We start from the raw sequence: 20249 nt of genomic DNA, 5'->3' as shown, positions 1-20249 counted from the left end.
ACAATCACCGTGTCAACCACGGGCACTTGTTGCTATACGTATTGGGTCATTCTGTATGTAAAAAACAACTTCAAAATAAAAGCAATGCAGCCTTAGTCCATGCATGAGGTAAAATGAGAAAATACATTTATTCTGTAATTTCCAATTAACCTTACGCGGGCCGTCAAAGTCAACCAAAGGGCCGTATGTGGCCCGCGGGCCGTAAAATGCCCAGGTTTGGTTTAGAATATAGAAGAGTGTTTATTGTGCAATATTGGTCATCCAATCATGATGCTGTCTACCTGGCCAACTTCAGCAGCTGTCACTGATTGGCCTTCTTAACAAGGAGGTGAGAGGACCTACAAACATTTTGAGCCCTGACGAAGGCCCTGTGGGCTGAAACGCGTCGGCACTTATGTTTTTAACTATTTTACTCATGTACTAATAAAGGCTTTTTAATTTTGCATCTCCTGAGAGCCTCATATCTCTTTTTGCCCAAAATATGCATTTTGTGTTTGCTATATTTAATGAGAACTTATTTTCATCAAACCACTTCTTAATCAAGCACAGTTGGGATTGGGCTGTAGCTAATATTTCATGGATATTGTCTGCAGAACTAACAATGTGTTATCAGCAAATAAAACAAAACTCAATGTATGTGGCATCTTATTCAGATCGTTAATATATAACAAAATAAATTTAGGGCCCAACACTGACCCCTGAGGGACTCCACAAGCCTTGAGGAAGAATGTTCACCTAACTGCACAAATGGCCAATGAAACACCACACCCCTGATCCCATAACTTTTTAATTTGCAGAGTAATGTACTGTCAAAAGCTTTTATTAGATCCACGAATATCCCCAAGACATACTGTATTTGATCATTAGTGTTGTAATGTACTTGTGCTAAAGCTTGTTTAAAATAAAAACATATAAAAATTGGTTATTCAGCAAACTTGCTCCTTCAGAATCATATAATTATTTTCAAAGTGAAACAGGAAGTAAAACGTGTTAACAGTTTTATTTACTTGTTTTTAGAAATTGTAATATTTCTTTTTCCTCTACTGGAAACATGGAGTTCAGGTTGGTATGGATGGTATTCCGAAAAGATTTATGTAATGGCAACGATACAGGGATGTTTTCTGCTAAGGTTGGATCAATATTCACAAAGAATGAAATTACGAAATTAGGTATAAAGATGACTGGCCTTTAGCTGAGTCAAAGTGAAGTTCAGAGAGAGTCCCGGAGGACCAGGAAGACCAGGTGGACCCTAGAACACAAAATCCAAACCTTATCACAACGTCACATGGTAATACAGCCAAATATACAGTATATTATATATATGTATATACATATATATATATGTATATATATATATATATATATGTGTATATATATATATATATATATATGTATATATATATATATATATATATATATATGTATGTATATATATTATTATTACAGTTGCATAATAAAAAAGTACTTGAGAATATATATATACATATATATATGTATGTATATATGTATATATATATGTATATATATATATATATATGTATATATATATGTATATGTATATATATATGTATATATATATGTATATGTATATATATATATATATATATATATATATATATATATATTCTCAAGTACTTTTTTATTATACAACCGTAATAATATATATATATATATATATATATATATATATATATATATATATATATATATTCTCAAGTACTTTTTTATTATACAACCGTAATAATAATGATAACTTGATTCATTAATTCAGATCTCAATAGTAGCCCATGAACCATGCCGCCTTCTGTGGGTGTTCCTGAGACATTCCTGCAGCTCAAGTGAATCCGTTTAGGATCTATGACCTGTAGATCTTCCTGAAATTTAAGCTAAACAATTTAAAGCTCCTAATTAAACTTCTGAGTTTCTGTTTTCCTTTGCAGACTCACCGGAAGCCCTCGTCTTCCAGGCAGTCCAGGAAGGCCTTGGTAGCCTTTATGCCCCTGTACGGAGAATCAAATATGATGAAGTTGTTGTTCTGCAGAAAACTGATACAAACTGAACTTTAATGTAGTTGCTGGACATTCTCCATTTGCATTAAGTATTGTTCAGATAGTAGCAGTCTGAAGAGTATTGCACATGACTGGGTTGATGAAATCTCACCTTTATTCCAAACAAACCCTGCAACAAAACAGAAAAAACAAAGAAGTTTACATCTGGATGGTTTTGTTTAGCTGACCTTTTGTGCAACCACAGTCATGCAGACATTTGTGCAAACAGTAATGCTTCTATACAGGCCCGACGCATGCCACTCGAGTGCCCTAAGCAAAATTTTAATTTGTGGCCCACCCGTGATTTTTGGAGATGGGGGCCTGATTGGTTGGTGCACCCTTTGGTGCCCTACGCGTTGTGCTTGATGTGCGTGGGCCGAGCGCCGAGCCTGCTTCTATAACAAGTTATTTTTTTGTTCTGCCTGTTTAAAGTTATTAAATACACCCAACCAATATTAATTTACCACATATTTACCCATGAAGACACAGTTAAAGCAGGTGGAAGGACAATAATAAACTTATTCTGTGACATTCATCAAATGTTGCATGTGGAGACATCTAGCGGCATAAGCTGCTAACTGCAATCACACAACTTGCTTTGCAGGGAAAGAACTTGTTAAATCAAAAGGTGAAAACATGATTCAAATTTTTATGCTAATTCACACAAATCAGATTGTGCTGACAAATTTCCAGCAGTGATTCCAACCAGAACTCCGAGGGATCACTTACAGGCAGTCCGGGCATCCCTAATGCACCTCTTGGTCCAGGGGGGCCGATGTTTCCCTAAACAACAACATAAAAAAAACACACAAAATGAATAAAACAAAAGACATTTCAGCTTTTCTTGTTCGTACAAGCTTCCTGCCACTGAGCAGACTCCGAGGATGAGAAGGTCAAGTCCAGACACAATTCAAGAGACAATAGTGCAGTGGTTCTCAATAGGCATGTGGATGGGCTTTTAAATTCTTTTAATTTGACTTTTTCTGTTGCCCTGGGTTTCATCCTGAGGAAATATGGCCTGGGCTACCATATTTATGCAGAAGATTGCCAGATCTACCTGGCTTTGAACAAACCAGGCTCCCCCTCTCTCTTCTGGACCAATGTTTGGCTGAAGTGAGGGTTTGGCTTGCCAATAATTTCCTTAGGCTGAACGATTCTAAGTCTGAGGCACTCCTGATGACCCCTAACAAAACCACACACTTATCCTCTGATTTGGACACTCTCCCATATGACCTCAAGCAGTGTGTTACCAAGCTGGGGGTGAAACTGGATACCCACTTTTCCATGGGCCCTTAGATGAACGCAGTGGTCAGATCGTGTTTTTATCAGAAGTTCGCTTAAAACCGATCCTGAAACGAGCACACCTGGAATCCGTAATCCATGCTTTTATCATCTCCCGACAAGATTACGCAAATTCCATTTTAATTGGCTTACCTGCCTCCGCTCTTAACAGGCTTCAGGTCGTACAAAACGCGGCAGCCAGGTTTTTAACAAACACCCCTAGAAGAGACCATATCACACCTGTACTGGCGCAGCTCCACTGGCTACCCGTAAACTTCAGAGTCAAGTTTAAAATCCTGACTTTTGTTTTTAAGGCCCTGAACGGTCTGGCTCCGGATTACCTGTCGGATCTTGTCACTAGGTATGTGCCAAACCGGGCGTTGAGATCTGCCGATTGCCTGCTGCTTCGCGTTCCAACAATGAAATACAAAACGCGGGGGCAGCGTGCATTTGTCTACGCTGCTCCGACACTCTGGAATGCTCTTCCTCTTTCAGTGAGGCTGGCACCATCCCTCCTCTGGTTCAAGTCGCCACTTAAGGCTCACTTTTACGACCAGGCATTTTTAAATCCCTGACTTTTATTATTTTACTGTGTGTCTTTTATTCACCGTGATTATCTGCCTTGTTGTGTATTTTATTGTTGACCGTGTTTTGTTTTATATTGTTTTTACTTTTTATTCTGTACAGCACTTTGGTCGGCTGCCATGCCGTTTTTAAACGTGCTTTATAAATAAGGTTGGTATGGTATGGTAGGCAGCCCGTGGGCCGGCCCCCGAACCTCTGCAATAGTGAATAAAAACAACTTGATTTTTTTTTGTACCTGTTCTCCCTTTTGTCCTGCTGGACCGGGGAATCCAACTTCACCAGGCATCCCCTGAAGAAGAAAATCCCAATATGACAAAACATTATAAAATTTTATCTTCTAGAAAACCAGAAGAACCTGCTCAGACACGGTTTCGATTTGGAATGAGGAGGAATTCAGATTTATAAATACACACACGAAAAGAAAAGGTCACATTTATCTAAATATGTCTCCTATAATAACAGCAACATCTACCTTTGGGCCATCCTGTCCAGCTGGTCCGGGCAGTCCCATGTCTCCTTTCTCCCCCTAAACACACAACGACCCCCGTTAGAGCTCCACCAGGATCCCAACTACAAGCAAACACGGTCATTTGAGGTCACCTGCTCTCCCTTTCCACCTCCATCACCCAGATCTCCACGTAGTCCAGGAGGTCCCTTGGTGACAAAAATTCTTGAATTTCAAATCTCTAATTTGACTCAGTTATTAATTATTGTACAGATTTCTCTTCATAACAGAACAGCAGATAGCATTCCCATAGGTGTTCCTTACAATGATCCCTGACCATCCAAGGAGGCCTTCTGGCCCATCTGCTCCCTTTTCTCCCTAAACGGTGAAACACAAACGGTCTCAGCGCAAGTTGAAACAAAAAGAGCACAACAAATGTAGCTGTGTTTACAGACGTCCCACCTTTGGTCCTCTGTCTCCCCTCAGCCCTCTGACTCCAGCCTTTCCCCGCTTTCCCTGAAGACAGTTTTGGCATGTTTGTTAAAATAATCGGTCTCATGTCTTATGAATAAATCTGTTTCTCCAGCAGCTGTCAGACTATCTGTTAAAAGGGTTATTTCAGACAGGGACAAGTGTTTCTTGTGTTTACGAGAACTTTGGATTTCCTGCATTAACTCTCCAGACAGACTGAATCTGGGTCTCCTTACCCTCCTTCCAGTAGCACCAGAAGCACCTGGTGGTCCATCTTCACCATCGTCTCCCTGGAGCAGAAAACACAAAACTGTCAGCAAAAAACAAACAAATCAAAAAACAGATTAAAGTAAATTCTGATGCAGCTGCATGTCTGATTTTGTGAGTCTAATGGAAAAAGAGCAAAAGTGGACAAGCAAGTTCTAAAGTTCTAAGAGTATTTCAGGATTGGGATGTTTTGTTAAGACGAGGGTTGAAGGTGGATTTAATTGTAATTTCAGCTGCTAAAAAGCACAATAACAGCTTGTTTGTCAATTAGAATAGTTTTGTATGGAAGCATATTGCTGTCAGAACAAGGTAATAAATGAAGAACACTGCTACATCCACCAGTTGTGCCCGGATGCCTGGAAAGCCCCACCACGTGGTTACAGCTCTGTTTTCAGCGGACGCATGTTTCAGGACATTGGACAGCTCCGTGCTAGAGCCCTGACGGACCCCGGCCGCGAGCTGTTCCACTAATGAGGACGCCAACAAAAGAGTTCATGAGGAGAGCTAAGGAGGAGACGTGAGCTGGGGAGCAAGAGAAACAGCGAGCGAGGCACTGAGAGAAACTGAAGGTTCCTGCGCTGGGAGAGGGACCTGATCAAACGGTTGAGGACGGAGAGATGACGCTGAGACGCTGGAGATAAGAGACGACCTGGACACTGAAGGGTCTCCAACGCCGATCCCTGAGCTGAGCGGGAATCCTGCTGTTTCCCGTATGTGGCGACGACACCCCAGAGAAAAGTTTCTGGCCGATATCTGCTTTCCTGGGGTTCTAATAGACTGTGTTTTGGGACTGTTAGGGTTTGAATGTATTTTACTGTCTTAAATGTTCCTTTTTAAGTAATCGTGTTGTAAAGTAGAGTCTCAGGGCTTTTTCCTTTCCTCCCAGCTCTGGTATGCTGATAAGCCATGTAGTTTGTCTCTATGGGGGGGTTGGTGGAATAATCTGCCCGGCAACAGGAATCCATAGTTTCTGAGTGACTCAGCAGTTTTTGGCTTTCAACACGCAACTCCATAAATTAAGACTTCCTTTCTGGAATGTCCCGCCTTAGCCTAGAAACAACCTGTTATTGGCTAGTGTAGACAGTGATGGATTGTTCTTTGTTCATTTTTTCCTGTGTCTCCATAAAAACGCTGGAGAACGCAGCAGAAGAGAAGCCAGAGTAGGATGGGCGGGGTCTCGGCCTCTTACTCTCCGCTCCGGCGTATAAAACCTTACTGATCCTTTCTCCTGTGTGGTTTATTTTAAGGATATAAAAATACCCAACAGGGATTATGGTTTTTAGACAGTCTGAGTAAACTGGTGCTGTGTGTGGTATTTGCCACCAGACTAAAGCTCTCCATAAATATCCAGTAAACGGATGTCCTTGTGTGGAGTGCTGCTGACTAGGACTTAAGCCTTTTTGTGTGTTGTCCCTGCTGGGGACTGGGAAAGTAAATAAGAAGTCCTAGGCTGAGCAAAATAACTCCCAGAGTGGGGGTCTCTCTCTCTCTCTCTCTCTCTCTCTCTCTCTCTCTCTCTCTCTCTCTCTCTCTCTCTCTCTCTCTCTCTTCTCTCTCTCTCTCTCTCTCTCCCTCTCTCTCTCCCTCTCTCCCTCTCCCTCTCCCTCTCCCTCTCCCTCTCCCTCTCCCTCTCCCTCTCTCTCCCTCTCTCTCTCTCTCTCTCTCTCTCTCTCTCTCTCTCTCCTCTCTCTCTCTCTCTCTCTCTCTCTCTCTCTCTCTCTCTCTCTCTCTCTCTCTCTCTCTCTCTCTCTCTCTCTCTCTCTCTCTCTCTCTCTCCCTCTCCCTCTCTCTCTCTCTCTCTCTCTCTCTCTCTCTCTCTCTCCTCTCTCTCTCTCTCTCCCTCTCTCTCTCTCTCTCTCTCTCTCTCTCTCTCTCTCTCTCTCTCTCTCTCTCTCTCTCTCTCTCTCTCTCTCTCTCTCTCTCTCTCTCTATATATATATATTTGAAAACCATTTGGAGTAATCTCCTGTGAAGGAGTTTGGGCCCTCTGTTTTTAAGGGAATGTTTGCCCTCTTTCTCTCCCTCGTGGGTTTTTAGATGACACGCTGTATTTTGAGGCCGTGTATCCTTCTCCTCTTCGTTAGTGTAGATAGCCATTTTATTTCTTGTAAGCTCCTGCGGGTTGATTTCTGTTATTAATTAAAAGACTGTTTATTATCTATTGAAAGTTTTGACCCTTACCCTGAGTTTCAGGGAGATTTTTGGTTTATTTGTCACCCGGGGCTATTGCAGGAAACCATCCGGTAGAGCTTTTCAAAATAAAAGCTGTTTAAATAACCTTAACTGTCTCGCCTTTTTTTATGTTTCCACCCAGCGCTTAATTTGAGCCGGATCTTGCCGGAACAAGATTGTGCTGCACGCAGGATTTGATTTACAGGTGAACTAGGGAGCTCCTGGAAGCCCTCAACACACCCAGGGTGAGCCTGAAATGCTCCTGGTTCTACTGATAAGACATTGTCTATGTGGACTCTCTGGGGATTGTTTAGAGCTGAGAGGCGCGGAGCTCTGATGGTTGATGCGCTCCAGACAGATGCACGGCCACAGTAACATTCTCAAAGTGTCGCCACCTCAAAAACAAATTTAACACGCGGTCGTTTATGTCGGCTCATAACCTTTCATGTTTTCTGTCTTTTATTTGTGTCTGATGTGTTTCGCTGCTGTGGAGCGGAACGCATCACCTGTTTTGTCCTCCGGTGACTTTACCGCACCGGTGCAGCCGGCGAGCACTCCGCTGTTTTAGCGGTCGGTAGATCTTTTAGAACTGCAGTTCAAAGGTAACTCATGAGGTGAATATATATGAACCCAGGTAGCAGTTTTTCTTTAGGATTGAGAGGAGATGCAGGAAGATAATAAACAGACAGGACAGAAAAATAGTCAAATAAAAACAAGTTAGTTTTTGTACCTGCTGGTTGCAACAAACAGACACCACTGAAGGTAATCAGAAGTGAGGAACAGAAAATGAAATAATTATTTTAATGTTTAGAGCAGCAGGAACTCCGAGAGGCTGCAGGCGCATCAGTGAGTTTGCGGCCGCTGCGCAGGGGGAGGGGGGAGAGGGCTGAAGCAGGGGGAGGGGGGAGAGGGCTGAAGCAGGGGAACAGTAAAGATGCAAAAACTGCTGTTGTTAGAAGAAATGTGTTAATTTTGAAGATGTGGGCACAAGTTTTAACTGTCAAAAACTCCAGCGAACCAACCCGGATACCCCACCTCCCACCATGCGTGTTCCGGCATCTGTTTGGCCTTTAGTGAACTTTGGTTTGACGTCAGTATTTGCGTTCCGGCAACGTTTGATTTAAAAATTAAGCACTGTTTCCACCCCATACACTCCTGGACCTGAGGGGGTTATAACATACCGAATCTTGTTATAACCAGTTTTATATCATAATATAATAACCAGACACCATCTCATTTACCAAGAAACACCCTTTATTTAGTCCTTGCTCTGGCGGTAATACGCTTCTGTAGTTTGTGATGTTTGGAGTGAAAAACTGAGCTGTTTGGCCTCCAGTTCAGGTTAACAGATATTAATGTAATAATAATAATTATAAAATAATCATATAACCCTTAACAAGAATTAAACGTTACATGTTCTTGGTGTTTCTAATCATCTCCACCAGGTATCTGCTGTTGGAATCACCTTGTCTGATCACAAGTTATCTCACGATCCACTGAATGGATTTTTATGAAACTCTCAGAAAGTCTCTATTGATTGATCATCTGCATCTGATTAAGTGATACAGGATGGCCGATGACAGTACTAAAGGGGCCATATCAGGGAAAATCCACATTTTGGAGCTTTTTACCATGTGATATTGTTTCCTCATGAAAAAAATACCCAAACTCGTTTTTGGCTGCATTCATGCATTTTCCTGTTTCAGCTGCAAATTTATACTTTTACTTAGACAATTCTGTAAAGCGTCAATGGAGACTCGTCTCGTCATCAGACCCCGCCCCTCGCCTGGAAGCTAGTCTCTAGTCTGAAACCTGTCTCCTCCGGCCAGCACAGGACATGTGGCTGAGGCGGCTAGTAGCATGCAGCAGGCTTGGTAGTCAGGTGGTTAGCGTGCTCAGGCGGATGCCTTAACCACTGGACTACCATAGCCAATACAGCATTTGACATGCCTAAGATGCTGTTGTAGGCACATGTTGTTGGAGCAGATGTGGGCGGAGTTTCAGTGAAACAAAGCGTTTTATTTCTGGGTATAAATTCAGGCTGACAAAAAGGACTCGTATTTAAGATAAATGACATCTCAATAGTGCCCGCGGTAACATTTAATCATAATATGTAATATGTAATAGCATGATCTGAAAGCTTTAATAAACTATTTTATAAGCTTCATATGCACAGAGGTGGGCGAGACTCTTAATGTGACGGTGAGTATTTTCCCTGGCGATAGGGGGCAGTAGATACCTAAATCATTGCAAGCAAGCATTATTTTTGTGTTCACTTAAGACGTTGCCAACGGATGGCCATTAGGGTCAAAAATCCCCGGGAGTGCAAACTCCAGCAAAATAACAAGAACATCAGACTCCCTTTCATCACTGGCAGCAAGTGAAGAGGTAAGTGTGTAAGAGAACATGTTAATTTATTAATGGTGAAAGTTTTGTAACCATTTGTTACAAATCAGAAAATGCATTTTGTCCTCACAGGCTTCCGTAGCAGGAAACATGGCATCCAGTATGGCGTCGCCCAGAGACTTAGACCCGCTCCCGTGTATTTTAGACCAGATTTTTATTGTTCTATGTTATGAAACTGCCATTACTTTTCAACAACTGTGTATCTTTTAATTCATTTAAAACATTTCGATGGACATTTCCAGAGATTAATGATGAACAATAGGGCTAAACTATCGATCGTCTTTGGACCGAAATAGGGATTTCAAACGGCACGATCACGTGACCGATAAAGCTGCGGTTTTAGCGGTTTTGACTGATCCAGGATCAGTTGTGTAACTTTTTTTTTTTTTTACATCTGGGGGTTCCCCGTGTGTTATGGTGGCGGCAAAAGCCAGCGCAGGGGAGGGGGGTGGGGTGTACCGTCCAGAGCCGAGCCCAGCTCCACAGCTGCCAGAGCTGCATGTTCAGGTTATTTCCCTGTTTAATGTCTCCACACACAGCGCTGCTAGAGCCGATAGTAATGCACCGTAGGTGAGCCCGGGACACAGAGAGAGAGGGAGAACGTAGTTGAGTAGGGGAGAGAGACTCCTCCCACATCAGCAGGTTCAGGCTGACTTCTAAAGCTTGGTTTGTGCTTCATCAGCGCGAGAGCAGAGTCGCTCGCACACTTTAGTTGACTGTTCCTTACATAGGAAACGTTTTTCTGATTGGCTTAACGAACTGACCTGTAATGGAATGTTTATTATGTGAAGAACCTTGAGACGACTCTTGTCGTGATTTGGCGCTTTATAAATAAACTTGAATTGAAAGTTGACTTGAAAGCTCAACTTGTCTTTTAAAAATGGTTTGAATGTTTCTGACGGCACACGTTAGCTCAGACAAGCTAAGGTGTCAGGATGCGTGCGTCTCTCTCACGGAGCTGATGTTAGTGAGGAAAAGCTACCAGACGGCTTCAGCCTGCCTTATGCAGGAAAACTGTGTGCTTTTGTTATTTAATACGGTTAAAAGCTGTTTCTACCTACAGATTTCCTCCATGCAGGTTTGCAGTAGAACATGTTTTTATAAAGCTCCTCTAGATAAAAATCACAAGTTGCTTCACAAACACATAAAAAAGATAATAATGGGAGAAAATATTAGTAGCTTTAACTGTTTTTATTGTATGATTAAATAGTAAATATTATTGTGAATGATTTGTTGTACTAGATTAGAATCTAGATCATCTTTTCACTTCATCTACAGGATGGCGTGGCAGGCTAGTGTTGGACCTTTGTTTGCAGAAAATCGTGAATTGAACCAAAATCGCAATTTCTGCTAGAAAAATTTTCGATTCAATATTTTCCTAAAATCGTTCAACCCTAGTAAAAACTACACGTTGTCACTTTAATGTGAAGAATTCAAGGATGTTCTGAGTTCTTCTGTGGACGTGGCTTGCCCAGTCTAAACAAACTTTAGAGGACCAGTACAACACTTTTACCGTTTTTTGGTCACACTCCGCTGTGCCTCGCCTCTTCGCGGTTCATTGTATTTGGTCTCTTTTCACTTTACTTGTATTTTATGGCTTTAATGCATAGCGCTTTGGTCAGGGCCTGCTGTTTTCTCAGAGCTTTATAAATAAAGTTTGAATGAAAACATCAGATGTAATTTAAGTTACCTTTTCTCCCTTTCCGCCCTGTTTTCCTTCGGCCCCTGGGTTTCCACGAACTCCCTGCCAGAGAAAGTTTGTTATCATTCTAAGAAGTTTCCTTAAAATAACTAAAACAACCAACCAATCACAAACTTGACATGTATGAGTATTGTTTACAATTAAAACAATGCTTATCTGCTGTGTATATTGCGTAAAACAGTTGCTGTGGGACAGATTAGGACTTTATTATCTGTTATTTATTTCCGATGTGGTTTTAAAGACACCTACAAGAGACCCGACAGGACCTGGAGGACCCTGCTGTCCCGGTTCTCCAACAGGTCCCTGAAAATGAATCAAAAGAGGTAGAAAGTTAAATCTGAGATGAAGAACAATTCTTTGGTAGATTACTAATGCTGCTCAGTAATGGTTCAGATTTCACCTCAAGTCCCGGCAGACCAGAAGGACCCTGGACACCTGGAAGTCCATCCTCACCCTGTGAGGCATGAAATCTGAGTTTCTGAGGGTTTCTGTAGATCTTTGCTCAGATTTTAAAGAACAAATTCACTCGATTTTCAACAGATTTGCAGTGATCTCTAGTCTAATTGAATGCCTCATGAGGAAAAAGCCCTCGCGCTCCTGTTTCAGTACGTGAGCCCATGAAGAGAAGAGCAGAACTTTCCAGGATTTGGAGTCTTATTTCCTGATATCCTCCTCATTGGCTAACAGCAACACAACTCTACCACCGACTCTGCTTGCACTGCAGCACAGATGGTAAATGGCCTGTAATTGATATAGCGCCTTCTAGAGTCCTGGAACCCCCCAAGGCGCTTTACAATACAATCAGTCATTCACCCATTCACACACTGGTGGGGATGAGCTACGATGTAGCCACAGCTGCCCTGGAGCGCACTGACAGAGGCGAGGCTGTCGAGCGCTGGCGCCACCGGTCCCTCCGACCACCACCAGCAGGAAACGTGGGTTAAGTGTCTTGCCCAAGGACACAACGACAGCGACAGACTGAGCGGGGCTCGAACCTGCAACCTTCCGATTACGGGGTGAGCCACCGCCGCCCACAGATGCTTTAGCTAACAAATAACACAAGGCTGAAGGAGTTTTTACATGGAGTTGCTTTAGCTAACAGTTATGCTAATTTTCGGTGTGACATACATCTGACTGGCTTTTCTGAACCAAGCGTTTCCTCGTCTATTTTTTATCACCGGCTAATGCAGGAAATAGAGGTAGAAGACTATTTTCAGGTTTAGACTGCATGTTGCAGTCAGAGTGGCCGATCATATTTAAAAACAATAACAAACAAAAATGGTTTCTTAGTGAACTTGCTCTTTAACTATGAATAAAAACAGTTTTAAAAAGGAAAGTTCATCAGAAGTCGTAAGTGTTATATAAAAGTACCCTAACCTGTTTTCCTGCTGGGCCTGGAACTCCTGGCTCTCCTTTTGGTCCCTGTGTTCCGGGTTCTCCTTCAGCTCCCTCTTCTCCCTTTGGTCCAACTTGCCCCACTTTACCCTGCCATCCCAGTGCAACAGAAATCCTGTTTAGTTCCTCTTGTCTGTCCTTTTATAAGCACAACCAATCACGTCGTAGAAGTGTTGACAGATACCAGGAGACACTTACAGGAAGTCCTGGTCTGCCAGGATCCCCTCTCACACCACGTGGTCCATCTTCTCCCTGTGAGAAGAAGAACAGAAAACTGAATATTTGGATTTCAGCTGTCCACGGATGCTGTTTCTAACAACGTTTACCTGAAAGCCCTCTGACCCTGGTGGTCCAGCGATACCCATCGGGCCAGAATCCCCCTACAGACAAACAGATCAGAACGATTTATTTCTTATTCATTTGAAGTCAGCTGGTTTCTTTTTCTCTGTGTGACTTGGGTACAACTCTCCAGTGTTTTAGTTTGGGTGAGCCCTGGGGTTTCCGTGCACGTCCCAGCAACCAGAAGGCACCGTGGTCACCACAGTTCACCTCTCCTGGTTCCTTTTGATGAAGAGGAGCAGCGGCTCCAAGCTCCCCCTGGATGGCAGCCTGTTAAATATGTGCCTGGGCCCCGCCTCTTTCCTTCAGTCATGGTCCAGATCTCAACCCCCAGTGAGTCGTGGCGGATGACTGCTCATACTGAGCCGGGTTCTGTTGGACGTTCCTTCCTGTTAAAGGGAAGTGTTCCTCTCCACTGTCGCTTCATGCTTGCTTAGTGTGCGGACTGCTGTAAAGTCACTGATACAAGTCAGTGACTTGATGCAATCTGCTGAACTTCCTTACATAGGAATCTTTCATCTAGTTGGCATAATGAACTGAACTCAGTACACTGATGAGTCGGTTCAACTGGAACGTTTACTTTGTGAAGTGCCTTGAGACAATGTGGCGCAGTAGACAGCGGCAGCTCAGGAGGTAGCGCGGGTGGTCCAGTAATCGGCTGTTGTGTCCTTGGGCAAGACACTTAAGCCACGTTGCCTGCTGGTGGTGGTCGGAGGGACCGGCGGTGCCAGTGTTCAGCAGCCTCGCCTCTGTCAGTGCGCCCCAGGGCAGCTGTGGCTACATCGTAGCTCATCATCACTGTTGTGTGAATGACTGACTGTGTTGTGAAGCGCCTTGGGGGGGTTGTAGAACCCAAAGAAGGCACTATACAAATTCAGACCCCCCTCCTCGGAGAGCCCTGGGGCTCTATGACAGAAGTGAGGTTGCCGTGCACTGGCGCCACCAGACCCTCCAACCAACACCGGCAGGCAAGGAGTCTTGCCCAAGGACACAACAACAGCGACAATCTGAGCGGGGTTCAAACCTGCAACCTTCCGATTATGGCGTGAAAACTTAACTCCTCTGCCACCGTCGCCCTTTGATGAACACAGAAAAATTCCATAATTTCTGGACAACATGCCATTAATTCTTTTTCACACACGTTGAACTCTTTGGCTGAAACAACGCCGCGGCTAGGCAGCGACACGAACACGGGCGTATAAGAGAAATGACTTTGCGCTCATTAAAGACAGCTCATGTAAAGAAGTAGTCAAATTTAACCACGAAATGATGGTACACTTATGTAAAAACAAAGGCCAGCTTAAAGGTAACTAGATGGCATTTATGACACCAACAACAAAACACTTTAAATACCTTTGTTCCTCCAGGCCCATCAGGCCCTGGAGGTCCTCGAGGACCTTCGATTCCCTAAAACAGGCCCAAAAAAAAAAAAAAAAACGGTGAATATAGCAGGCTGGATTGTTACATATAAGCTGTGATGCGTTTACTCACCTGGAGCCCCGGCAGGCCCGCTGGACCCTCTTTACCCACTAGTCCAGGTTCACCCTGTTCAACAAGACAACATTAAACTTTGATGAGTTTGTCACCAAAATCTGATTCTACTCAGTTTTCCCAGACTGCTTCATTGAAAATCTACCAAACCACAATGAGATAAGAGACGTCTGTGCTCACCAACAACCCATTGTGGCCCTTTCCCCCTTTGGGACCCTGGATGCCGTTTCCTCCAATGGCTCCCCACACGCCTTCTGGACCAGACAGACCAGGAGGTCCGACATCCCCCTGCACACTCAGACACATCCTGATCAGATACCTCTCCAGAAATTATTTAAAATAAATCATGTTTCCATCAGCTCACATGGACGGGTTTACCTTCTCTCCTTTGGGTCCAGGACCACCAAGTTCACCAGGACGCCCGACTTCCCCCTGCACAACATCAGAGAACCAACCACATTTGGAAAAATTAGTTTTGGGGTTTTCATGCAAACACTAAAAGAGTTGGAAGGAACTTCTTCTGCTGGACCTGGTCTGTTTTGTAGATAGACTGCTAACTGAAATTAAAATCACCAGGAACCTGACTTCAAAACTCTCATCACTACTTCATTGTTTAACGTCAGTCATGGTTCCTGACCCACAAATGATCCTCCAAAATCCCGAGTGTGGGATCATCTTTGAGTGAAGGGGATGTGAACGTTTCCCACCTCTTTTCCGACTGGTCCACGTAGTCCCAGTGGGCCTTTGGTGCCCTCCAGTCCTCTCTCTCCCTTGGGTCCCTGAACTCCAGATTTCCCAGAAGGCCCCAAGACTCCCTGTCAAACATGATGATGTCAGAGGAAAATCAGTGGCAGATACTCATCTGTAGATTTGAGGTCTAAAACGCTGTCTGATAAAAGATCTACGTTTGTTGTCACTGTAAAGTGTTCAAAGCACTCAAATTTTAACCTATTTTGCTTTCCACACTCATTATGACCCATTTGGTTTTCCATAAATAACCTATTGTGCGTTTGGCTCAGATTTCTAATTCAACTGATCACGTGGGTCCACCATAGTGGACGTCTACACGAACTACATGAGTATGGAACGGAGGGCAAAAGTGGAAACTGGATCGTTCTTTGGCCGGCGTCCGCTGGTTCAAGCCCAGTTGGGAAGGTTCATCACGACGAGGTGGGGCTCACAGAGAGCAGTATTTACACACGTTAGCCTACGATCTCCCTGCTGCTGTTCACCGACGTAAACAAGTTGCCAACTTTGCCAGAATTCACCCCGCTGCATTTATGACATCATGTGATGTTTACATTACGCTGGAGCCCAACCAGGTTTTGTCGCTGATGGGGTCACAGGGTTCAGCTGGTACGCTCACATCAGGGTGAGATACAAGCTTCATGCTAAATAACGGAATTTTCACACACGTACTCCTACAGTGGAACAATATAATAAATAATTATCTTATCACTATAGTGCACGGTAACACACGTTATCCACACCTTCATCTCCTCACGCTTAGACTACTGTAACTCTCTTTTCACGTGTCTGAGCAGAACCTCCCTGAACCGTCTACAGGTGGTTCAGAACGTCTGTGCTCGGCTTCTGACCAAGTCCTCCAAACACACCCACATCACCCCGCTTCTCCTCCAGCTTCACTGGCTGCCAGTCAACTTCAGGGTTCATTTCAAGATCCTGGTTCTGGTCTATAGGGCCTTACATGGACAAGCACCATCTTACATTGGTGATCTTCTTAGTCCCTACACCCCCAGCAGGTCCCTGAGGTCCAGTGACCAAAGCCTACTGGTTGTGCAGCACCAGGCTAAAGGTCAAAGGTGACGGATCATTTGCTGCTGTGGCCCCCAGACTCTGGACCTCTCTCCCCCTGAGCCTGAGATCAGTGGACTCAGTGGTCTCCTTTAAAAAGCAGCTGAAGACTCACTTGTTCAAGCTGGCTTTTGTATGACCTTCTTCACCTCTCTCTCTTTATTCTGCTCTCCCCACCTATTCCACCTTCCTCAGGATCCACTGGTTTCCCTCTTTCCTGTTCACTCTCTCTCTTTCTTTACATTTTTTTATCACAATTGTCTATTTTTGCTCATTTTTAATATATTTTAATCATTTTCTAAATTCTTTATATTTAACTTTTTTTTGTTTTTGTGAAGCGCCTCGTGATTTTTATCTTGAGAGGCGCTATAGAAATGATCTTTTCTTCTTCTTCCAAAGTGAAATATAGGATTATTCATGCTAAATAAGTAATATAAACACATCACATTTTTCATTTCGGGTCCACGTCTTCCTCACAACAAACACCACGCCCAGCCCAAAAACGAAGTCACCACCAAACAAAAAGGTCACACCTGTAATATTTCGTAGGACCGCCTTTAGCTTTGGTTACGACACACATTCGCTGTGGCGCTGTTTCGATAAGCTTCACCAGATTTGTTTGCGTCCAGTGTTGCATTAACGTTTCACCCAGATCTTGCACTGATGATGGTAGAGTGTGACCGCTGCACAAAGCCTTCTCCAGCACATCCTAAAGATTCTCCATGGGGTTAAGGTTAGGAATACGGCCGTGCCATCAGGGAAGATGGAATAACCTGGTCATTCAGGATATTCAGGAAGTCAGCTGACCTCATTCTTGGAGCTGAACCTAGACCTGACCACCTGCAGCAAGCCCAGATCATAGCACTGCCCCCACAGGCTTGTACAGCAGGCACTAGGCATGATGGTGCATCACTTCATCTGCCTCTCTTCTTACCCTGATGCGCCATCACTCTGGAACAGGGTCCATCTGGACTCTTTAGACCAGTTTTAATGATGCGTTGGACCAGTCTTAACCCAGTTTTAGTCGTTTCTGCATCTCCTTAGATGTTTTCTCTGCTTGATGCCAAAGATCTGACCCTTCTCACACAAACTAACATCTTTTCGACGACCACCAGACGTGTCGCAAATGTGTTGGCTGCTGCGGTCCATCCCGTCCTCTGTCTCCATCAAAGTCATACGATAAAAGATGAGTAGAGTTTGCATCCTTGTCTGTTCGTGCAGCAAACAATTACCATTTTATGGTAAATAAATGAGACATATGGCTACACAGTGGCTTATTTTGACTAGCTTCACATGAGCTTCCATGTGCATAAACAGTTTTTCTGCTGTCTGTCATGGCTAAGGTGGCGGTCCCATCAACGGCAGGAGGTCAGGTGCAAACTGTCAACTTGTGATCCTATCTGGCTTTATGTTCACAAACTATGACCAATTGGGCTTTCCATAAACATTTGACCTTCCACACCCAACTTCCACAATTAGGATCCACACATTTTGCACAATTTTGCTTTCCACATCCTAAGATTAATCTCATCTGGGTGTCCAATCAAAAGTGATGATGTTTTTGACTTTCCATTTAGAAAATATAACCACTTTGTTTTCTGAATTTAAATTATGACCCATTTGCCTTCCCACACAAAATATGACATTTAATTTTGAAGTCCATCCTGACTCGATGTGACCTGCACACAGTTATCCACGCATTTGTGATCTCTCACTTGGATTATGTGAATTCCCTTTTGTATGGATCTCCATCTTCCTCAGTTGCGCGCCTGCAGCAGGTGCAAAATGAGGCGGCCCGCCTTTTGATGGACACCAGATGGAGGGAGCACAATACTCCTGTTCTGACCCAGCTGCACTGGCTCCCAGTGCGCTACAGCATCCAGTTTAAAATTTTAGTTCTTGTTTTTAAGTCACTCAGCTGGTTCAACCCTACGTACCTGGTCGTAGCCTTGTACTATGTCTCTGTTTTATGTTTATTGTTGATTTTATAGTAGTTACTGTACTACTTTTATTACTTTCTTCCCGTGTGCTGACTTTTATGCTCTTTTACTGTGCAGCGCTTTGGTTGGCCATGTAGAAATGTGCTTTATAGATAAAATGGAATTAATGGAATGGAATCGTCAAATTATGATCCTATCTGGTTTTCACTCACATTATTCCCCACGTGGCTTTCCATACTTAAACTCCTGGCACCTGCCTGTTACCGACTCAAACGCCTGTGATGGCTGGATCTCATGCATATTCAAATTTGGATCTCTAAAAATTACAGCTTTTGATGGCGCGAGGCTGCCGTTTCTGAGCAGGTTAAAAAAACATTTCTGTACATTCATCTGGCCTTTTAACCCTGCCACTGTCTTCATGGGTGACCCCGCAACGAAAGAGTACCGTTGAGCAGCACTGATGGTTTATCCCTTGAGGTCCACGTGGAAGGGGTGAGGAGTGAGCACCTCCTCAGTGGGAGGGTTACAAATAAACACACTTGAATGTGCTTTCACATAAAACAGCCTTTTGTGGTTTATAAAATCAGGCAGCTTGAGGAAAATCTTGTTTGCATTAAGAGAAAATAACTGATGACTAACCAGATCTCCTTTCCTTCCAGCTGGACCCTCGGTCCCTCGTGGGCCAGAAAGACCCTGATGGAGGAGAAACCAACCCGTCACGTTCACACAACATCACAGCAGCAGCAGACGAACATGCTAGAACTTTTCTTTTTAGTTATGCTCATTCTTATTTCATAGGTTTCTTCAGGAGTTTAGCTCTTATATCTTAATAATTAACAAAAAAACAAAAATGACACATAAAGACATGAATATTCTAGTTTATGGTTCATTAAACAGCTGCTTTCAAGTAAAGCTAATCAGACTGGGCCTGTCTTTAATAACTATAAACAATTAAAAATGTCTTTTCTGTTTTATTTCATCTTAATAAATTTGAAGGAGGATAAATAAAAAGCCCAAATCGAACTGAGATCACACATTTACATGTCAACTGAATATGGACACGTGCATTTTATTTTGAAATTAGAGCCATCATTAAAGAAAATAAAAGCTTGTCTGCATTTGAATAAAAGTGACCAACCTGCGGTCCATCTGATCCTGGTGGACCTGTGTCTCCTGGTGGTCCAGGTAAGCCCTGAAGGTTTAATCATCTCGTCAGTTACACAACAGAAATAAAACATTTTCTTTAGAAAGGTTATTCTTTCTTTCTTTTTTTTACCTTCTGTCCTTTTCCTCCCGCTGCTCCTGATAACCCGTCATCACCTGGTGAGCCCTGACGAGAACCAGAAATTTGGACTTTCTTTTTACTCATTTTACAAATTTGTATTTAAAAATTTCTAAGAGTGAATTCATCCGCCGGTTTATAATTAGGATAAAACGGCAGCCTGCGTTAGGCACCCACTCACTGGGATTCCTGCCGACCCCTGTGGACCCGGAGGTCCTGGAGGCCCGATGACTCCTCTGGGTCCTGGTTTACCCGGACCACCATTTGGACCAGGAGGACCAGCAGGGCCCTGAAGGCAACATCAGATATTTGTGTTTCATTAACAGTTTATTTATTCAGGATTTCTCTTTGATAAAAGTCGTGTTTTTGTAACAATAAAGCAAAACTGTATGTTGTTTATTTTCAAGGTACTTTAGAAACGACTAAACAGATAAAAGAATAAACAGTATTTATGTTAAACAAAGCTTAAAGGGACTTTATGGACTTTTGAATTTTTATGCTCGCGATCGCCCCCTCAGGCCAAAAGTGTAACGGCAGCTTCAATAGTAGGCTCGTGCACGAGGCGCGCATACTGTACGTGCACACTCCTCAATGAAAATAACAGCTGAGA

The 20249-nt window shown here is 43.4% G+C and overlaps 1 protein-coding gene across 2 annotated transcripts in view; it reads right to left on the bottom strand.

Moving 5' to 3' along the window:
* si:ch211-196i2.1 (collagen alpha-2(I) chain) overlaps window positions 1–20249 on the bottom strand; it is a 142903-nt gene that overhangs the window by 13191 nt on the left and 109463 nt on the right. For both annotated transcript variants that reach the window (XM_070552556.1, XM_070552557.1), the window contains 25 exons: window positions 19821–19928; window positions 19634–19687; window positions 19496–19549; window positions 18997–19050; window positions 15310–15417; window positions 14981–15034; window positions 14783–14890; window positions 14603–14656; window positions 14465–14518; window positions 13099–13152; window positions 12971–13024; window positions 12755–12862; window positions 11778–11831; window positions 11627–11680; window positions 11366–11419; window positions 5067–5120; window positions 4822–4875; window positions 4684–4737; window positions 4515–4568; window positions 4387–4440; window positions 4150–4203; window positions 2778–2831; window positions 2161–2178; window positions 1947–2000; window positions 1187–1249 (listed from right to left, as the gene is read on the bottom strand). In XM_070552556.1, the coding sequence (XP_070408657.1) occupies window positions 1187–1249; window positions 1947–2000; window positions 2161–2178; window positions 2778–2831; window positions 4150–4203; window positions 4387–4440; window positions 4515–4568; window positions 4684–4737; window positions 4822–4875; window positions 5067–5120; window positions 11366–11419; window positions 11627–11680; window positions 11778–11831; window positions 12755–12862; window positions 12971–13024; window positions 13099–13152; window positions 14465–14518; window positions 14603–14656; window positions 14783–14890; window positions 14981–15034; window positions 15310–15417; window positions 18997–19050; window positions 19496–19549; window positions 19634–19687; window positions 19821–19928 (1539 nt within the window). The remainder of the gene's footprint in view (window positions 1–1186; window positions 1250–1946; window positions 2001–2160; window positions 2179–2777; window positions 2832–4149; window positions 4204–4386; window positions 4441–4514; window positions 4569–4683; window positions 4738–4821; window positions 4876–5066; window positions 5121–11365; window positions 11420–11626; window positions 11681–11777; window positions 11832–12754; window positions 12863–12970; window positions 13025–13098; window positions 13153–14464; window positions 14519–14602; window positions 14657–14782; window positions 14891–14980; window positions 15035–15309; window positions 15418–18996; window positions 19051–19495; window positions 19550–19633; window positions 19688–19820; window positions 19929–20249) is intronic.

The sequence above is a fragment of the Nothobranchius furzeri genome, chromosome 6, assembly GCF_043380555.1.
Source record: "Nothobranchius furzeri strain GRZ-AD chromosome 6, NfurGRZ-RIMD1, whole genome shotgun sequence".
Lineage (NCBI taxonomy): Eukaryota > Metazoa > Chordata > Actinopteri > Cyprinodontiformes > Nothobranchiidae > Nothobranchius > Nothobranchius furzeri.
The sequence above is the reverse complement of the archived record's forward strand: the minus strand, read 5'-3'. Positions and strand labels throughout refer to the sequence as shown.